The sequence below is a fragment of the Sparus aurata genome, chromosome 5, assembly GCF_900880675.1.
Source record: "Sparus aurata chromosome 5, fSpaAur1.1, whole genome shotgun sequence".
Classification (NCBI taxonomy): Eukaryota; Metazoa; Chordata; class Actinopteri; order Spariformes; family Sparidae; genus Sparus; species Sparus aurata.
Window position 1 is genome coordinate 14,619,261 of NC_044191.1, and position 19,963 is coordinate 14,639,223.

General features: G+C 44.9%; 1 protein-coding gene across 1 annotated transcript; it reads left to right on the forward strand.

The window, feature by feature from the left end:
* Nucleotides 1-5,492: 5,492 nt before the first annotated feature.
* znf703 (zinc finger protein 703) lies at nt 5,493-8,988 on the forward strand. The gene is made up of 2 exons (XM_030418374.1): nt 5,493-6,142; nt 6,701-8,988. The coding sequence occupies exons 1-2, from the start codon at nt 5,876-5,878 to the stop codon at nt 8,201-8,203; spliced, it is 1,770 nt and encodes a 589-aa protein (XP_030274234.1). The 5' UTR covers nt 5,493-5,875; the 3' UTR covers nt 8,204-8,988.
* Nucleotides 8,989-19,963: the final 10,975 nt, after the last annotated feature.

Sequence of the window (19,963 nt, forward strand, 5' to 3'; positions counted from 1 at the left end):
CAAATTCTGAACTTCTGCCATTGCAAAACCAAAACAGGAAGAGGCATTGTTTTCAACTAAACAAGAGTGATCGAACGGGCATTCGCTCGATGGAGAGCGTTCCGACGTTGTGTCAAAGTCTGTTGCCTGATGGTATGTGTGAGACTTGATAGGGTTCGAAACTAGTGTTATTTCTACTAGATCGGTGAGTAAGAAAACCTGTCTGCTTATAAGTACAACTGGGTTTGTAACTCTGCCTTTTCATAGCACTGAGATGAGTGATTTCTTGGTCAACTTGGGATTCTAACAAGCTGTTTTTTCTTGGAGCAGAAGCCAGACCGTTAGCAGTAGCCGTACTGCTAACGCTGTCTTTGCAGCAGTGGGTTCACTGGTGTTTGAATTTGATATTCTGCTGTTTTGAAGGACTTCATCTGAAGTCATCTGCACGATAACATGTTTAGAGTGCAACATCTTTTCCTAATTCTTCATTATTCCTTCGTTGCTGCTGCCCTCCTATGCTGTCTGCACCTTTCTCATTCGGATGAGTGCGCAAAATGTGCTGCACGATTGCGGTTCATAATTGCATGCTAACTATCTTCCCACCACCCCGGTAACGGGCACACTATCAAGCAACGCTGAGATAAATCAACAGAAGCTGTAATTATTCCTACCAGAACAGAGTTGTTGTTGCTGCTGCTATGTTTTGTAGTCACCACAAGTATTGTGAATGTGTGTGCTGCTGTTGCAGTCTGCTCCCAGTGTCTGCCGACAGAGGATTAATCTCCCCAGCTGAGGCAGTAGCTAAGGTCAGCAAGGGAAATATTTCATAAATGTCAGCTTGGCCCGTAGCCCTCAACGCAGAGTTCGAAATGAGAATGCGCGGTCGCATAACAAACGGCTGCATGTGACTTTGCGAGGCTCACACGGAGCCCGTTGGGGGGGGGACACGTGATATATGGCAGTGCTTCACTTTCATGTATTCATCTGAGCCGGTGAATTACTGCCAGGGACAAGCGCGGTGCTTTGTCACCACAAGGACCCAGTTGAGACAAATATTTTGGCCACATGAGGTATGTGTCTGGAATGCGTTTTCCATTACTGCCTGTTCTCAAACCTGTTTTTTTTTTTTTTTATTTGAGGAGAATTCATAAAAGCCCTAACTCCTATTTTACCATGTTGAGTTCAATTCAATAAAGCAGGATGGTTTAAAAAAGCCACTACATGTGTTGTTCTCCACTGGGTCTTAAAAGTTCTTATTGACTTTGTCATATTCCCTGTATTTAATACTCTCACTCCTGCAGGTTTTTCTGCTCCTGCGGTGACCTAAGGTTGGCAAGCACATGCGGAGAGATTAATGACACGGGCGGGCCACTTCAATAACTGTTTGTTTGATCTGTCAAGCTTGAAAGCTGATTTACTTACACATTGATAGGCTTTTAATTGAGCGATGCCATCCCTTGTCACGTCAAAGTTGTGGCAGCTGACATAACTCTGCCTCACTGCAGGCTATGATGATTGACATGCTTCACAGAGCCCCGCCCGTTCCGCTCATCATAAACCCAGGTTGTGTTTGGCAGGAACTTTGTGGCTACTGCAACCTCGGATGACTTCTGCTGTTTATCACGTCATGAATGCCAGTAAGAGTCTTTCTAAAAAAAAAAAAAAAAAAAAAAAAAAACAGGCGGTGGGGCTTTGATTGAGCAACTTGCTTTTTCGAAACAATTTTTCTGATGAGAAAATGCGTTGTGGTTTTGACGTTACAACAAAACAGGAGTGGCTCCAAAGAAAGACGGGGACAGAATGTGTGTTCTCAGCAGGCTCCCCTTCAACAAAGGTTGGATGATGAAGACACAGAGGCGGTGACTCTGACCATGAGAGGAGGAAACAGCATTGACTTTAACAAGCGTGAGGAATGTGCTGGGAAGATTTTCTTTGCACGGCCTGTTGTTGTTCTTTTTTACCAGACCTGTCACGGGTCCAGCCTGTGAATACCTTGATTGTGCTTCTATCAAAATGACCCCCCTCCGTCTTCAGACCGATGGAAAAAACATCTTTTGATGTCATCTAAAATTTCACACAACAATGTACGACGATCTGATTTGAGGCAGACGCTGTCTGGAAGTGCAGGCCCGTTCTCCCTCCACTTCTCCCTCCTCCTCCTCCTCCTCCTCCTCCTCCACTCCGTGCTCTTGATAACTTCTCCGTGTGGAGGACAATAGCGGCTTTTGTTTCCGAGTGTGGTGAGAGGACTTGAGGTTGTGCGGGTGTGGGCGGTGAGCAGCCTACGTGCCTGTCTGCGAATGCATTTCAGGTGTAGCGAGTACGACAAGGCAGAACCCTGCGCGGTGTAGGATTCGGAAATAAAAGTGCCAATCTGCGAACACAGAGGGAAGCCTATTATCCCGGTGTGATTATAATGCAGACAGATAGACGACAGGTAGGCAGAGTGGATAAGAGCGTTAGCTTGCAAGACGTGAGGAGCTGACAAGGGAGACAATCTCCCCCCTAAACTGGAGAGATAAGGTTGTCAACCGCAGCTCTGACTCTGACACACACACACACACACATACACACACCATGTAGGCAGTCAGATAGATGATACTGTATAAGAACTACAAACACACACGCTCTTCAGATGGTATCATGCACAGTGTGGCCTGTCTGTTTGTGTTTGTGTGCACATTTTCCCTTGTGAGCTCACGCACATTCGTCTGTGAAAGGATTAGTATGTGTATGTCAAAGACAGGGAGAGGCAACCGCAGAAAGATAAACGAGGAAGTGTGAATACATTAAGTACACTGTGTAGATATTGTTTGTGGACCTTTCAGCTCAAGGAAATCCTTGTTTCAACATTCTGTCCTGGCTGGAATGTTGCCTGCGAGGCTCTTTTTAAGTGTTTGGGTCTAAATGCCATGTCTGCTACACCCCATGAAACTGTCTTAATCCACTTTTTTTCCCCTGGTTTTATTACTGCTGGAGAAAACACTAGGGGTAGAGCAGAGCCCCAGCCTCAGGCCTCTATTCCCATTCCACACACCCCATAAGTCAGTCACAGATAATTAAATAGGAGTTATTTACACTCGTTTTCCCTCCTTTGCCTCTCTGGCGCTTTTATCATTTCTCTCTCCTTCTCTTTGTACAGTACGACACGCAGCCAGACCTTGTCAGAGTCTGGCTGACACCAGCGAGGGCCTGTAGAAGTAAAAAACCTTGAAAAGAGAAAAGAAACAAGACTCTTATGAGCTCACATCAATGTCAGACCCTCATTAAACAATCACACAGAGCATCTACATAAGGCTAATCCCAGTGTGCGCCACAAAACGCCTCAGCACTTCCAAACACAGAGCAGAAAGATAAACGAGCAGATGAGGGTTTACGCGGGCCAGGTTTGAAGAATTCAGCTGCCTAATGTCAGCATTATATATTTACTCTGGAGTCAGGAGAACGGCGGCTTTTCAACACGGGGATGAATTAGGCCCCGCCACAGCGCTATGGCGTCCATTACAGGCCTCAGTGGCTCTATAAATCACAGGATCACAGGGGCATGTGGGGTCCGCTCCTCCTCGCTCCTCCTCAGCCTCTATCAGCCTCATCCTGGGGGTTTTGTTTGGCTGCTGTTCCAGCCAAACCCGCCGCATTCATACAGCCATGGTGAGGCATGGAAATGGCCCGAGGGCCAGCGGGCCCTGGACATGCTGAGAGCCCTCTTTAACGGGAAAGCTGTCCCCTTAAAATATCCACAACAGGAAACAGCCATCAGTCATCAACACGCCAAAACAGCTGTTACCAGCCTACATCAAGGGGATACATGAAAGGAGTTGCTCCCTGTTGTTTGAGCCCTCCCTTGTTTCTTTCTCTCGCTGCCTTTGTCTGGCTTTTCCCAGTGCCCTCCTCTTTGGTCTCCTTTTAAACGCCCCCCTTCCTTATGCAACCCCACCCACACTGCAGCGACTTACCCACCCACCCTTTTTAACAAGTGGATGACTGTGTGATAAACGTGAGCACAATCGGAAACCTCGCGACTTAACTAGCGGTCTGCGTCGTGAAGAGACGTTTGAAATCCCCCCCTTTAAGCTCCCAGCGTTACCTTTAAACCTGGCAGCGAGAAAGCGGTTGTTCCACGTCACCTGTTTACGTGTCTCGGCACCAAAGTGCTGACAGACAGTTTTAAACAAACAGACGGATTCAAAAGGAGATTGTACCGCACTTAGCCCGGCGGCGTGCACGTCTGCGTTCACATGCTCTCGGATCTGCGCAGGCCATTGAAGCGTGAGTGGCAGTGTGTGGGTGATGAGTGACGACTAAGCCTAATGATGACAGGTCAAACAGTGACGCTGTTGAGTGAGGCTCAAGTGACTTCATCCTCCTGACACTGCCTCTCCTCTCAGCCATTATAATCGAGGAGCGGGCTGATGGCGGTGCAGTTTGATAAGGCCAGCCTGTGTTGTGAAATGTCAAACAAGTTTACCTATTAAACCTCAGAAGAAAGGCTTGTTCTGCTGTTCTTCAGCCACTAATCAATGATCCATGACACCACTTTAAACAGACCGAATACAGCAGTGTTGTCATATGTTGGATTATGAAGCGGGAGCTCGGGCCAAGCTGTCTGATTAGTTGAAGTGCGTTCCGGCCGGGATGGAAATCCCCATAAAGCACAGCCTGTTGTTCTTGATGGGAAATGGAATTAAGTTACTGAGCGGTAACCAAAACTCTGTCGTCTTTTTTGTTTGCTCTGTTTTCTGCGTACGCACAAGCTGGAGAAAAAAGTCCTCGATGCATCTGGAGCGCTAAAAGAATCGAGCTCCTGAGCGTGGAGCATTTTTAAAGGACGTGCCTGTCGCTGCAGAAACTAAAGATGTCATTCACTTTCACAGCAAGATGCATGAAAATTGAATCATGCAAATTTGTTTTGATCTTGGAAAAATTGAATTAAGCCCAGCAGCAGCTGCAGTTTGGTTGCTATTATAAAATAAAGCTATTAAAATACCAGAAGTGTATGCAGACTGGAGGTTATTATTTTATTTTTTTGGCCTTTTATCAGCTTTTTTGATAGCACAGCTGAAGATATGACAGGAAACGGGATGAGAGAGAGGGGGAGAGACACGCGGCAAAGGGCGCCCAGGCCGGGACTCAAACCCAGGGCCGCCGCAGCGAGGACAAAGCCTCTGCACATGGGACGCCCGCTCTACCAACTGAGCTAAACGGCGCCACAGACTGGAGGTTATTAATTGTACTCGTTCCCACTCAGTGTTCCATGGATGTTCATGATTTGTCGCACGGATCTGTGGCACACTATTTCCTGTATGTGTACTTTTCATGTGGCTTTTGGAGGTCACTGACACACATTTCCACCCATACATTACAGCCCGGCTCTGAGGGTGAGGCCAGAGCTCAAAGCCCGCCCCCTCACATCGCCCCGCCCCTGTTATGAATGCGGACACTTGTGATTGGACGGCGGCTCGCTGCTCTGAAATCCCTCCCCTCGCGGCGTTAGTATGTGGAAGAAGTGAGGTACTGTGAGGCTGCAGCAGAGGGAGAGAAACGCACACACACACACCGGAGGACTGTCACACACACTGAGCTCTGCGGGGATTTTCCTTCCACTTGCCCCGCACTCTGATGAGCAGTGACTACTTATGGTGTTTGGTTTTTTGCTCTTTTTCCAGCACTGGATGAAGGATTATTTAGGAATAATTGTAAGATGACATTCGGGCGGTTTGTTCCTCTTTAAACGCAGCTCGGGTCCGACACGGTGGACGCGCCACTGCGCACAGGTCCTTCTGGATTACCGCACTCTCTTCTGTTGAATTTATCATCATGAACCGTGCTGGTAAATGAGTTTCAACCCTGCGACCACTCATTACATGCCGCCGTGCCATTTCGAGCCCCGATCCAGATGAGAGATCCCCCCGGTGGACCTGAACCACTTTTACGCAGCCAGTCCCCGGAGCGCAGCGCCGCCGACGCCAGCGGTGATCCACACCGCACAGGAGCGGGAAAAGCGTCCGTTTTCACACCCACGTCCAGTTCCTCTCCCACGGATCCGTCGCGCCAGGCTAAAAGGCTTCCCATCCGGATCATAAAGATGTTGACGGCGCACAGCGGCCACTTGCTGCACCCGGAGTATCTCCAGCCCCTCACGTCCGCGCCAGTCAGCATTGAAGTAAGTAAACAAGAAGTGACATTTCCTCACAGATCTGTTGGTGTCATCTGATGGTGTTTTTCTTCCTGATATTAATCCGTTTAATTGTAAGTACACGACGTGTGCTGTGATTTTAATTCTGACAAATATGCCAGCAGATGCGCCATTTTACGCACAGCGATTTCTTGGCAAGTTCATAAAACACCAGAAAAAAGAAGGCGCGATCACTGCGAATAATATACTGTTTAACATTTTATAAAAACCTTCATATATTTTACGGATTTAATATATTAAAATGTTCACTTCTTTCTCCGTTTTTGAACTTTGCTTCAACTCCTCCTCCAGTGTTCATGCAGAATATAAATGCAGGGACGCTGTGGATCTTGCTCTGTTTTAAAAATAATACTTGTAGCGCACTGTTTGGCCAGTCAAATATATTATAATATACATAATATATTATTTAATATTATTTTAATATAATAGATTATACAAATATAAATATAAAATTGGTGGTGTCTTGATGATAAAATAAAAACTTCAACTTAATTAAACACTTTTTCTCTCTTTCCTCCTTTTCAGCTGGATGCCAAGAAGAGTCCTTTGGCTCTGCTGGCCCAGACCTGCTCTCAAATTGGCAAACCAGACCCTCCCTCCTCCTCTAAGCTGGCCTCCCTCTCCTCTGGGGGAGACAAGGAATCGTCCAGCCGATCTTCCAAATCTGGAGAGCACCACTCCCTGGAGGACAAGTCTAGCTTCAAGCCTTACTCCAAGTCACCAGGCGACTGCCGTAAGGATGTTCAAGTGACAAAGGGGCCTTCAGATAAAGCAGCTTTCAGAGTGCCAAATGGAAGCTCCAACAGTGGCACTGCCTCATGTCCGTCCTTTCCTCCCCGTTCCCAGTCGCCCAGCTCCAGCTCTCCTCCCCTGCACACTCAGAGCCAGCCCCACAGACAAAGCCATTCCCCCTCCACGCAGCCCCCGCCACACTCCCAGGCCCTGCACATGGACAACAAACCTGGGAGCTCAGAGCAGGCCAGCTCGGACAGTAACAACAACAACAGCGCTGGCAAGAAAGACTCAGATGCAGCTAAGTCAGGGATGGATGGGGCTCAGTTAGCCAACTCCAGCCACGTACGGGCCAGCGCCAACTCCAGTAATGCCAGCTCTGCCAGCAGCCCGCGGCCAGAGAGCAAGGCCGACCTGCAGGCCTCCTCGCAGCCTGGCTTGGGCTCCGGGCACATCGCCCCTGTCTCCCCTTTCAAACCGGGACACTCTGTCTTCCCCTTGCCTCCTGCTACCATGGGCTACCACGGCTCCATCGTGGGGGCCTACGCTGGCTACCCCTCCCAGTTTGTTCACGGCTTGGATCACACAAAGTCTAGTTTGGGGTTAGGACTTCCAGGGAAACACCCCAGCTCCAGCCCGCTCACTGGAGCTTCACCTCCATCCCTGATGCAGGGCTTATGTCGGGACCCGTACTGTCTGACTTACCCCAACGCACCCCACCTAGGAGGAAGTAACTGCTCCACCTGCGTCCACGATCCCTCCAGCCTCAAGTCTGGTTTCCCCCTGGTTTACCCCTCCCACCACCTCCACTCCCTACACCCCAGCTCCTTGTCCTCCAGCACCACCCCTTCCCTGTCTCACCCTCTCTACACCTACGGTTTCATGCTCCCCAACGAACCCCTGCCTCATGCCTGTAACTGGGTGTCTGTCGGAGGTCCATGTGACAAGCGTTTCGCCACATCAGAGGAGTTACTAGCCCACTTGCGCACACACACAGCCCTGCCTGGGATGGTGGACAGTAAGCTATTGTCAGCCTACCCTTCATCAGTTTCATCGACAGCTTCCTGCCACCTCCACCTGCCCCCACATAGCAGCCCAGGTAGCATGCCCAGCTCCTTCTCCCTCAGGGGCTCTCCTGGCTTGAGCCTGGCTCGCTACCACCCCTACAGCAAATCCCACCTTGCCGGAGCCCCTGGACTTCCCATGCCGTCCCTCCCCGCCTCCTCCGCCTATTACTCACCCTACGCCCTCTACAGTCAGAGACTGGGCTCAGCCTCGGCCCTTGGCTACCAGTGATATCAGAATAGTGTTGACGCCCACACACTGCAGGCACCAGCTTGGACTCTCCAGAGTGGCCCTGAAGATGGATTCTTGAGTTTGGGGTCATCACCAGTGCAGGGCATCACGCCTGATGGCCTGCCTGCCAGGAATACCACCTGTTAGCCTCAGGATTGTGACTGGCGCTCCAAAGGCAAAAGACCCTGCTATGGATGGTCTGCAGAACAGAACCAACAGACAGGCGATTAAAGACAGTGGGACACAGACCTTGAAAATGATGGAATTGTGGGATTATTACGACCGTCTTGATTTTGGTTTTTGTTTTGTTTTTCTCTATATCTGTCTCCCAGAACTGAAAGTCTGTATTTATTTTTCACTCAAGCGCTTGGTATTCAACTCTGGGGGGAACATTTTGCTGTCCAAATAAATTGTTCTGAAGTATTCTAACTGAAAAAAGAATGATTCAAGTATAGTACCATTATGCCTATCATACACTCTAAAAATAAAAATCTTGCACCACGATGAAGATGGACTGTGCAGCTTTATTCTGGGGACCTCTTTTTATCTCCTTTTTCTTCTCTGCTGTTGTTTTTTTCTTGTCTTTTCTTCATCTTATTCAGACTCTGGAGAATTGCATGTCCACGAGAATGATCTTGAACGCCAATGCCATTATTTTTATCTGTAAATATGCAAAGATGTAATATTTTTTCAAGCTTACATGAGGTCACTGACACAAATGGTACAAAGACGAGAAAAGATTACATAAATAAAAACAATTAATGATGGCTGTGCCATACAATAAACAGGAAGAGGTCTAATTTTGTTAAATAAATGATACACAAATGCATTTTAACTTGTTTTTTCCTTTCTGATTACTATATTTAGTGCCATGCGGTAGCGTTTTGTCTAAAGAGGATGGAGTAAATCTCGCCAGACTGCTGCACTGCACTTATCTAGATCTATCCATCATTAGGGCTGTTACAGCCATGCTATATGTGGCTATGTGTAATAATTCATGGCTCATATCAGCTGACAGGGTTGTCCCAAAGAGTGCAGCCCAGGTCACATTAGCTCTGTTAGCTAGCCTCTGAGGACTTCCAACCCTCCATCTCTCTCAATCACCCACATTGCTTTTGTTGTCATGAGTGCAGCTTTTAATTGCTGATTCGTGTTTGTGAGGCCTGAAAACAGCTTCCTCAGCAGAGTGGATGGCGGTGTGGAGTGGCCGCTGGGTCACTGGGACTTCAATAATGACCCGAGGGAGGTGTCGACCCAGGATCTCCTCACGCTCTGACGGATTGGCCTGCAACACAAAGGCCAGAGCTGACAATGGGAGGCGGTTAATAGAGAAATATTCATCAAAGTCCTGACACCTCCCCTGAGGAGTACGGGCTCTCTTACAGGAACCACAAACATGGAGGCCTCGGCCCTGATGTGAGGAGCCATTTTCCCCTCTGCTCTCTGCTGCGCTGTGGTTTAAGTGAAGTCAGCGTTCTCAACTCGGAGCTGTTAGATTGTAATTCGAAGGGAAGGAGTCGGTCTATCTTAAAGCCGCACCGCTGCCATTAGAGTGTTTGGGCCCTGATAATGTCTCTGTGTCTCCACTCTATTTGGCTGACAGAGTGTAGGTGGTGGAGAGCTAAGAGGCTGTAGTCTCCGAGGCGGCTATTGACCCCGACTCCCAGACTCCTCTACTCTCGCGGTTCATTAGCACTCCAGACAGGGGAAAGGCGAGCACAGGTGTCACTTGACAGGACCATTAACAAAATGGATGACCCTCCCAAACCACATTCAGCCCCTGCCGCACCAGCAAGGTCACGGTGCCCTGATCAGTGCTCTGGGTAGCTCTCTGGGACACTACACTTGTTTTTCTTCTTTAGAAAACTGGAGCCGTGTGCTCCTCTCAAACGGGACAGACTTACTTTTGTGTTGCTATTTTTGATGGAGATTACAAAGTTGTCTAGGCAAAATAGGCCAAGGATATTCTGGTTTTACTGCTGTGTTGCATATATGTATTTAGTGCAACATATTTCTTTGTGACTTGCGGAGTTGTGGCACTAAAGATACACTGGATTGTGTTGCCCCCTAAAGTTGTGTTGGTGAAGTACAGGTGAAGATTGTGTTGGAAGGGCGGGAACCTCTCCTACACATAAGCATCTAGAGCTCAATCTTGCTTTTGATATGTATGAATGTAGATTCTGGGACGCCGCTTTACAAACCGTAGATAGAGAAGTGGTTACATTGGCTTGAATGTGAAGATGATTCACACCGGAGGTCATGCAGAGGGGAGAACTTTCAATCTTGTCGGGGAGGTGGAATTAATTCCACTGTTGCCAGTTTACACTCGTTCATCAAATGCCTCACTATTCTCCCTATCCAGGCACTCATCAATCTCCCCCATCTATCCTCTTCCCCCACACACTCTCGCAGCTGAGTCAACACCCACACACTCCATTTATGTCGCTTGTGTCAGGCTCTGTGTGTGTGTGTGTGTGTGTGTGTGTATTCAGCCTCAATCCTTTGTCCACACAGAGTGACACATGTGAGGCTGAATTCTGAGTCTGTGCGTCCAGAAACAACAGCACAGGTTTTATTTCATCCAAAAACTTTTCAGTTTTAACATTAAAGCCTAATCATTCTAAAAGAGTTTTTAAAAAAAGACAATACAATTTTTGGAGACTTAAACCCCCCAAATTGTCATCAGTTTGTCGAGAAGGAGCTACTATTACCATCTTGAAACATTTCAAAACCGCTCAGAAATGGTACATATTGACAGTGGTACAACACTTCCAAAGTAATGTTGTAATAAACTGTCTGTTTTTTTTCTTTTTTTTTTTTTTTTTTACACAAACAGAAAACTATTCCATTCATACTAAATTATTCTGATTTTGTGATGCGTTTTTTTTCAGTCTCTTGAAATATATGACATTATCTAAAATCACGGCAAAAGCGGACATTAAACTTACAGGGGCACTATGTAGTTTTGGAGAAACTCAGACTCAGTTTTAATATTTACAATATTAATGAGGCAATCAAACAAAACATAAATATTTATTTTGTTCAATGACTGAATTTATTAAAGGGGAAGAATAAAAAGATATGCTAACCTGCTAATAAGAAATAAAAATAATTAGCTTAGCATAATCTAGCATAAAGGCTGGGGAAATGGTGAAACAGCTAGCCTGGCTCCATACCAGCTAATTTAAAGATGCAGTAGGTGATTCTGGAGGAAAATGGTTTAGTCTCATTCCTAGGTCATCAAATATAGATGCTTTTGGTTGTTGTAGGCACCAACCATCGTTAAGTCACGTTCCCAGATTGTCAAGTACTGACACTGAGGAATGAGAATCAACCATTTCATTCTCTAGAATTGCCTTCCAGCCTCTTTAAAGGTGCACTATTTAGTCTTGGGGAAGAAATTTTAATCAGCAGATAAAGATCGTCATTGACTTAACTAACTAAATAAACAAACTCTCTTTATTGACTAAATAAACTGACCTTAAAGGACAACACGATTTCATACTGTTGACTTTGTTTATATGTGGCGGACGCTGCCACCTTTTCTAGCTTCAAACCACGTTCTGGGACCTTACTTTCCTCTGACAACAGCTTGTTTATTCCCTTTTGCAATATTTGTTTATATGTTTGTATTATTACCTCATTAATATTGATAAATATATAAAACATCTGAGTTGGAATTTCTTCTCAAAAACTACATAGTGCCCCTTTAAAGCTCGTTAATCGATATGTTAAATATAACTTGTTTAACCCGTACAAGAATTTATACGTAAAAACAACCCCATGTCAAAATGAAAGATTCTCCTCAAAATGCTGGACTATTCCTTAGTAGTAGCACGAGTATGGATGGCGGTTTGTGTTCAGTAACGGAGGTAGCAGCAGCAACGGTACAAGAATGGTGGTGGTAGTATCAGCAGAGATAGTGATGGTGATGGAGGGGACTAATATTTTCCCCTCTGTGCGTCAGTGCTGAGACGGTGCAGAGTGCCACTGTGAGGTCCTGAGCAGCCGGCTGACAGGCCTGGTGATTAATGACGACAGGGTGTGGAGCTGCTCTTCAATTAGACGCCAGCTCTACCCCAGCTCACCATCCCCGCTGACAGCTAGGACAGAGAGAGAGAGGAGGGTACTCAGTCTTCCTCTCTCGCTCTCTGTGTCTCCAGAACAAAACATTAACCTCAACTCCATGACTACCACCTCTGTGTTTAACATCAGGACACAATACAGAGCCTTCGGCATCCAACAGTGACCGCAGTGTTAAAGCAACCCAGATGGCGTGAACACATCCCTCATCAGGGCCTGTCACACAATCTCTGCTTTATTTCTCCACATAAACCCTGTGACTGACTGTTTTACATGCCTGCTTCGACTCCCCTCTCATTCACATCTGCTGTAATGCTCGCTGTGAAAACAATAACAGCCGCATTAAACACTTCCAGGTTGTTCAGCAGGTTGTGTGCCAGTCGGAACAACTTCCTCCCACAGTGCAAAATACAGTACTGTTCTCTTGATTTTCAAAAAACATGAAAACACGACTTCAAAATGCCGTTTACTGCTTTCTGTAGGGGGTCAGGGCGAGTAAGATTAACTCATTGGTGACTCTGTGTTTACAATATAGACATTCAGATAAAGTTTGAGGTTAATTTATTTATGCACAACAAAATGTCAGATACATAAATATGATGAGCTCATTTTATTGTCTTATACAATGTGGAATTAAGGTCAAATCAAGCAAACAAGAAGATATTAGATTACATTTTTTTTATGCAACTCTGAAGCATAGGTTGTGTTTTTGTGCCTTTTGGTTCGAGTGTCCTATTATTAGACATACAAGGTTTACAATTTCCTACCATTTCCCAAACGCATCATAACAGTCAATTAAAGAAGGGTTAGACTCCACATTTGCACTTCCCGCTATCAATTGTCTATTTTCTGTAATTAGCTGTTCACCTTAGCTTAGCATAAAGACTGGAAGTAAGGGGAGACGACTTAAAGAAACGGCCAAAGGCCAACTCTAGAGTCAGTGTCTGGTTTGTCTGCGCTGGGCTTCTGTAGGAACATGGCGATGCAACATGACAGACTTGGTTGAAAAGGACCCACTTCGTCTTTAGACATTAAAGGTTACTTCTAAGGTGACAAACACAACAGCTCTTGTTTTGAGGTGATTATACACTGATGGAAACATAACTGTGTTTATTATATCCCATTTCTGCCTTATACGCCTTCTAAATCCTGCACACTGGACCTTTAAGTTGCTCTTTTTTTTTTCATCAGACCTTGAGTGTGTTCATAACAAAAGTTCTTGAAAACTCATTGGTACTGATCCTCCATTTTGTGCTGTGAATCAGTGAAACTAACTCACACATTCAGCAGTTATAAAAGGCTGAATAATATTTGTTTAAGTATAACTTAAATTCAGTCTAGCTAAAACTACTGGTTGTATAATTCCTGATTTCGGGTTGATTCATTTATTGATTAGTAAGAGTGGCTGTCAGCTCTGCTGAAGTCTCAGACAGAGAAATAGTGCTTTTGATTTAATTTCCAGCCAGCCCTGACCTTGGCAAACCTCACTTGGCCTGGACGTGGAAAGCTGCCCGGAGCTGCTGCGGTCTCCTCAGAGTTCCAGTGGTGTGAGTGAGCACCGTTAATAGACATACCCTCCATAACCACCAGTGGAGAAATGAACGTTTCAATTACAGTATGGTGCACTGCTAATAGCACTTGGACCGCGTGTCCAGCTGGATTCTATTTGCTGCCGTGCTGGGAGATCGGAGGAGATGTCACGAGCGTTCGGCTGTGAACGTGCCTTGGCGCGGAGTGAGGGGCAGCTCTGACGGTCCTGATTCACGCTCTGATTGACAACTTGGTTCCCTCTTCGACTTTGGGACGGCATGCGGTCATAATGTGCTCACTTAAAGCGTCACAGGCCTTATGTCTGTTTTATGTCTCCTCTGTAAGTGCATCCAAACTCAGAGGCTGCCATTATGATGATTATACTCATCGTATCCACTGCACTGCAGGCCAGGATACACAGTTTATACCTACATTAGATGCTTTACTTTTCCAGCAGGGTTGTTGCAGCCACATTAAGGCAGATTGCACCTTTTTGAAAATACACTCATAGGCATCTTCTGGATTATAAACAATGACGAGAAACAAGGAAAATACATGAGGAGGAGGATTAAAAACAACAAAGGTCCCAAGTTAGAAATGAGCTAAGACGCCAATTAGGTGAACTGGAATAAATTACCCCAAAAACTGGCCATGTAGTGACTAATGTAGTAATGTGTATGTAAGTCCTCCTCACCAAGCATTAAGAAATTGGTGTCTCACTTCGGTCACTGAACACACACGAGATGTTTGGTAGCTGAGTGACAGCTGAGTGTGACTTCAGCTGCCGCGACCAAACAGAGCTCAGAGTGTCAGCGAGCCACCATCACTCAGCCGCGTGCTATTCAGACATCACCGTCTCACGACTGTTTAAGCAGATACATTATTGCACTTGTCAACACATTCTAGCAGCCCGGCCCATACGCATGCTTCCTGTATACATTACAAATCTGTATACGTTACACATTCACTCATTAGTACATGTGGGCTGTGTTTCTCAGCCTGTGTAACGGAGCATTAGTGCCATGAATGACTGGATGTGTCCAAAACAATGGCTGTTTAAAGCGAAACTCTCGCCAAAATGCAACCTAGGCTTTTTTTGTGAATGTATATGAGTCAAACCTTCGTGTAAAAGTATAATTGCGATGAAAGAGGTACTTTAAAGATTTACCTATTTTCGTTTTCGGGTCAAACTCATTTTCAATGGGAATGCAAAGGGCACTTTGGTAGAATCAAAATCACTGTTTTTAAAACACTAAGAAGGCTCGACACAACATGAAACTTTGCTCGTAGTTTCACCAGGGTCTCTACACATGAACACGAGCATTGAGAACATTGTTTGTGTACACAGAGTTTGCTAAAAAATAAAGTTTATGGACAACTCACGTTAGCAGTAGCTTGTTCCGCTCCCTGTCGTCATGGCAGCAGAGAAGTGTCGATCTCAGAATGTGACGTAACACGGAGGACAGTTACGGTGGACCGCTCCTAAAGCTTAGTTCCATATAAATGCACAGATAATTTGTTGTTTTGTCATTAGCGAAAAACAATATTGACCTTGAAGTTGAAAAAGGAGCCTCATATAAGAAACAATACTAAAATAAAAAGCCATAAAAGTCACGTGAGATATTGTGTGGATAGTTGTTGCCAGAAGACAATAGCGGTCCTCCAGGTTAGGTTGCATTCTGAGATTAAAATTGATCAGTTTGACAGTAAATATGTTGTAATTACTATACCAGCTTTACAATTCATCATATCTGCGTTAGATAACACTCAATTTCTTACTTAACAGAAGCTATAATGAGGCTTTGATGAACCCACAGAGAATTATCACCCAACTCTGTAGCTCCTCTCGGCTCTGTAGAAGAGTTTTAGAGTCTTTCAGCTCACTGTATTATTGATTTGCTTGCGTCCTAGGGCCCTGACACCCGCACCACTGGAAATAGTCAGCCCTTGTTGCGGCTTTTCGACAGACTGCTGATCTTGAAGTGGGGGCAGAGCCTGTCAGTGAAAGAAATCACTGTGATTGGCTGTACAGCTTATCAGGTGCACGAGGGGAGAAACAGAAAAAGGAACAGAAATCACCTTGAGCCTGTGGTTTTAGTATCCATAATTTCTGGATAGTCTTTTTTTTATGTAGCGATGTGTTCAAAGTGCAATTTTGTGGCCGGGACACAGATGATGTTTTTAGCAAGAAAAAATACCACACAGATAAACCGACACATGTGCACAATACCAAAATATTTTTCTCATTCTTTTCTCATCCTTTCCATTTGCTAAGCCGGAACTCAAAGAAAAGCTCTTTAAAGCGAGGAGACTTTCTCCTTCTCTTTCTGCTCTACTCCCCTTGTCTCCCTGAGGTGCTGCGTTGACAGTCCCAGAGTCCCTGGACACTGTTGGTCCAGTGTGACACAGTGGCCTGATTCCTTCGCAGTGAATGTAATGAGCTGTCTGTCCTCCAGATGAACAGACAGACAACAACAAATTAGACCAAAACCATTCTGCAAAATACAATGTTTATACGGGTTTAGAGTTGTTATAATCTATTTTGATATTTATAAAGAATAAACTCACTTTTTGTTTTTGCTTTTACTTTCTGTATATTGCAACATGTATGAGCTCAAATCAACGAACCTCACCACGCGTATTTTGCATCCCATTTTCACATCGCAGGGCCGGTTTGTGTTTCTATGCTCCTGACATACCTTACACATTAAGACCTTCATGGTTCATGTTAGCGGTTCTACAGCATCCATGAGCTCTCTGTGTTGAATTTAGCAGGGCTGTCAGTGTGAGTGTGCGCTCACATACACCAGTTTATATTAGCAGAGGCCTTGCGGTTTGTTGAGCGAGAGTGAAAAAAGACTTTTTTCCACAGGCGGCGTGATTATTTTCTTTTTTTTTTCTTTTTTTTTCTGATGTTGACAGACCCCTCCCTCACCTCCACAGTCCCTCCTCCACCTTGCAGTGAGTTGCTCGCATGCCTGTGATGGCGCTCGGGGCGAAAATGAAAAAAAAAAAAGAAAATGGGGAGGGGACAAGCCGGAGAGCCAGGGAGAGGGCGGGAAGGGAAACAGAGCTGATTATCCAAATACAGTCATTAAAGGGGAAATGTGTTTTTCAAGCTGTCAAGATGATTAATGGGTGAGAGCAAATCCTCACAAATGCTCTTGTTTAGTCTAACTGGCAGACACGATCCTGCCCATTGATTTATGGCAGGCCTGCTGTGTGAGACCATAGTGAGGTTAGAGGGTGTATGTGTGTGTGAGAGAGAGTTTGTGTGTGTGTGTGTGTGTGTACCTAGGGGTGTGTGCGAGTTTGTGTGTGCCCTCATTCATGCTAATTGTATGAATGTGTGTGGACGCCTTCTTGTGCGAGTATATGTGTGTGTTCATGCTAAACCGAGGGGGTCTGTGTGCACACGCTCGGGGAGGGGGGGGGAGCATGTTGGTCCACATGACCAGAGGAGTTGAGGAGGCATCTGGCAACAGAGGAGAGTGAATTTTCCTCATCGGCTTTAAACCCTCCACTCCGACAAATCAGCTACACAAACCAGAGAAGGTGAGCTGAGCCCTTTTTTTTTTTTTATTTTACGACTCCATGATTGAACATCAACAGCAGGATCGATGTTCCATCCAGAATGAATCAAACAGCTGTCCAGAGGTGCTTTGGCTTTCATCTGTCACTTGCCAGTATCCCTCCTCACAGATGAGACTGCAACAGAATGAACAATATTTCTCCCATTGCTCAACTGTAACTGATGTTTATGTGACCTGTGGGCCAGATAATGTTTCCTAAACACTTTTTTAAGCCATGTGTCCGCTAGAATTTATTACACAAACACCCTGGTGGCTCACTTGGTACAGTGTAGTAAGGCATGTCTCCAGTCTTTAATGCAGCAGCACGGGCCAATTGCTAAATGTCATCCTTATCTCGCCCCCTTTTCCTGCCATTTTTCAGCCGTTACTATAAATAAAATGCAAAAGCTTGAAAATATAAATACATTTTAAGAAAGGAATTGTGTAAACAGCATCGCTTTGTGACAGGTTTTAGATGAACGGTTTGGTATTTTGAGAAATACACGTATTTGCTTTCTAGCCAAGAGGTAGAAGAGAGACAGATAGAGAGAGAGTTTTGTTTGTTTGTTGGACTTTTATGGTTTCAGAATATTCTCTCATACTCAGTAATGTAAGTACAACTTGGTGCCCTGGGCAAGATTTTAGCCAGTGCCCATTGCATCTTAAACTAGGTGCTGAGGCGGAGGCGTCAGCAGGTGGCCGAGGATCTGCAGGTGTGGGAACACAATGTTTCAAAACAAATCTGAAGAGAGGAGTAACTGTAACAACCGGGTGTTATTATGTTAATGAATAAAGCTGCTGATGGTGAAACACAGCCAATAATAGCACCATTATTGTTATCATATATTATTATATATGACATAATAAGTTTATTGATAATGAAGAATTAATATGTAAGCAGCATGTGATCGTTGTCGCCGCTGGAGGTGGAGCTAGTTTGGAGTACTTTACACATAGTACTACTTACAGGGACACCAGATGAGTCTGAGGGGTCATGGGGACGTTTTTTTTTATGTTTCGCGGACTTTTGCCTTTTGTGTGAGATATTGGATCGTTTAAACATTTACTAAATTAAACTATGTAGATGGTTTTGAAGGTAAACAAAAACTTGATTTGGTGCACACATTTAAAAAGCTTTTTACATTATCTATTGTGTAAAATGGTATTTCTTTTCGAGAAACTAGTCACTAAATGTAGTGGAGCAGAAAGTACAATATTTCTCTCTGAAATGTTGTGAAGAGGAAGCATATAGGAGTGCAAAAAGGAAATAATCAAGTAAAGTATTTCTGAAGTGTACTTTAGTACAGTACCAGACGTTTTAATTGACTAACTTAGCAGGGCTAGATAAGGTGAATATAAGATGTGGACTGTTTATTAAATTCACAAACGTTACTATCTAACAAGTAAGTTGGTAACACTCTGCTCCAACAGTAACTACATGTAGTTCACCACATCACCTCCTTCTTTCTCATTTTTCCTCCTCTTCCCGGGGCACCAGAGGGATCTGGTCTCTTCTGTTCTCTGACGTAATTCCTGATCAGCTGTTGTTCATGTCACGTGTCGGTCACAGGTAACTCTGGTGTGTTGACGGCGCTGGGTAAGTCTAATTAAGACTATCTAAATGGTTAAGTAGGGTTGAGGCTTTTTAGGCAAGTTTTGTATTATTCGTAAACAAAATTGTAAAAGTGAATAATTTTGATGTTCTTCTTTCTTCCCTCACTTGTGGCACCCCTATGGATGGATAGCACCCTTAGCATCAGCCTCAGCATCCTGCGGCTCTGGAGCTAGATGCTGCTGCTCCCTGTGACTTTGACAAAAACTGACATGAAAATGAATGATGATGGTTATTTATATACACACCGCTAAAGGCCCTGAGAAATTCTTACATTCATCGAATGTGAAAATGCGCAGCCTACACACAGAATGCTAGTTGCAAGTTGTGTTTTTAGTTGGTGAACTGAATGACCCTGAAGTGATGTCGTTGTGATTTCTGCACAGGGCTGAGGTTTGAAAGTGGCTGAGGAAAGAAAAGAAAAAACAAGCGCATTACCTCACATTGGTATGGACTCGCAGCAAGAAAGGCTGTTTGATAGTAAAGGTTTCTAGCTTAGCTTAGCATAAAGGCTCACAGGGGAAAAAAGGTCAACAAATAGTTTTGGGCAAGTGAAGGAACTTTTGCTGAGGTTAGAGTAAAGTGTTTGTTTGTCATTAGTACAGTGCTGACTGCAATGGCACTCAGTAGAGCACATATCTCTGCCAATGCACAACTGTTCCCTTGGCAGAACATTCGCATTTCCAAACTCTTACTTTGTTTTAAAATATTCTGGGTAAAAAAAAGAAGAAAAAAAAGAAAAAAATTGACATATAATTGATTAATTTTTCACAGCGAAATCTGGGAATTCATCCCTTCTTGGAATAAAACAGAACCACAGACAAGCAGAAGATCACCACTGAACCTCAGACTGTCTGAACTTAACAACACGAGACGCCCTCGAGATCGTACCCCTTCACAAATGATCACTGCAAATTAATCTTATCAGCTCCTCCTCACTTCTTACAACCGAAAATCTGTTAT

What these genes read in the sequence shown, in the direction of transcription:
- znf703 (XM_030418374.1), top strand. Translation starts at nt 5,876, where the DNA reads ATGAGAGATCCCCCCGGTGGACCTGAACCACTTTTACGCAGCCAGTCC. An exon ending in CCGCGCCAGTCAGCATTGAA is followed by an intron (nt 6,143 to 6,700) that starts GTAAGTAAACAA and finishes CCTCCTTTTCAG; the next exon opens with CTGGATGCCAAGAAGAGTCC.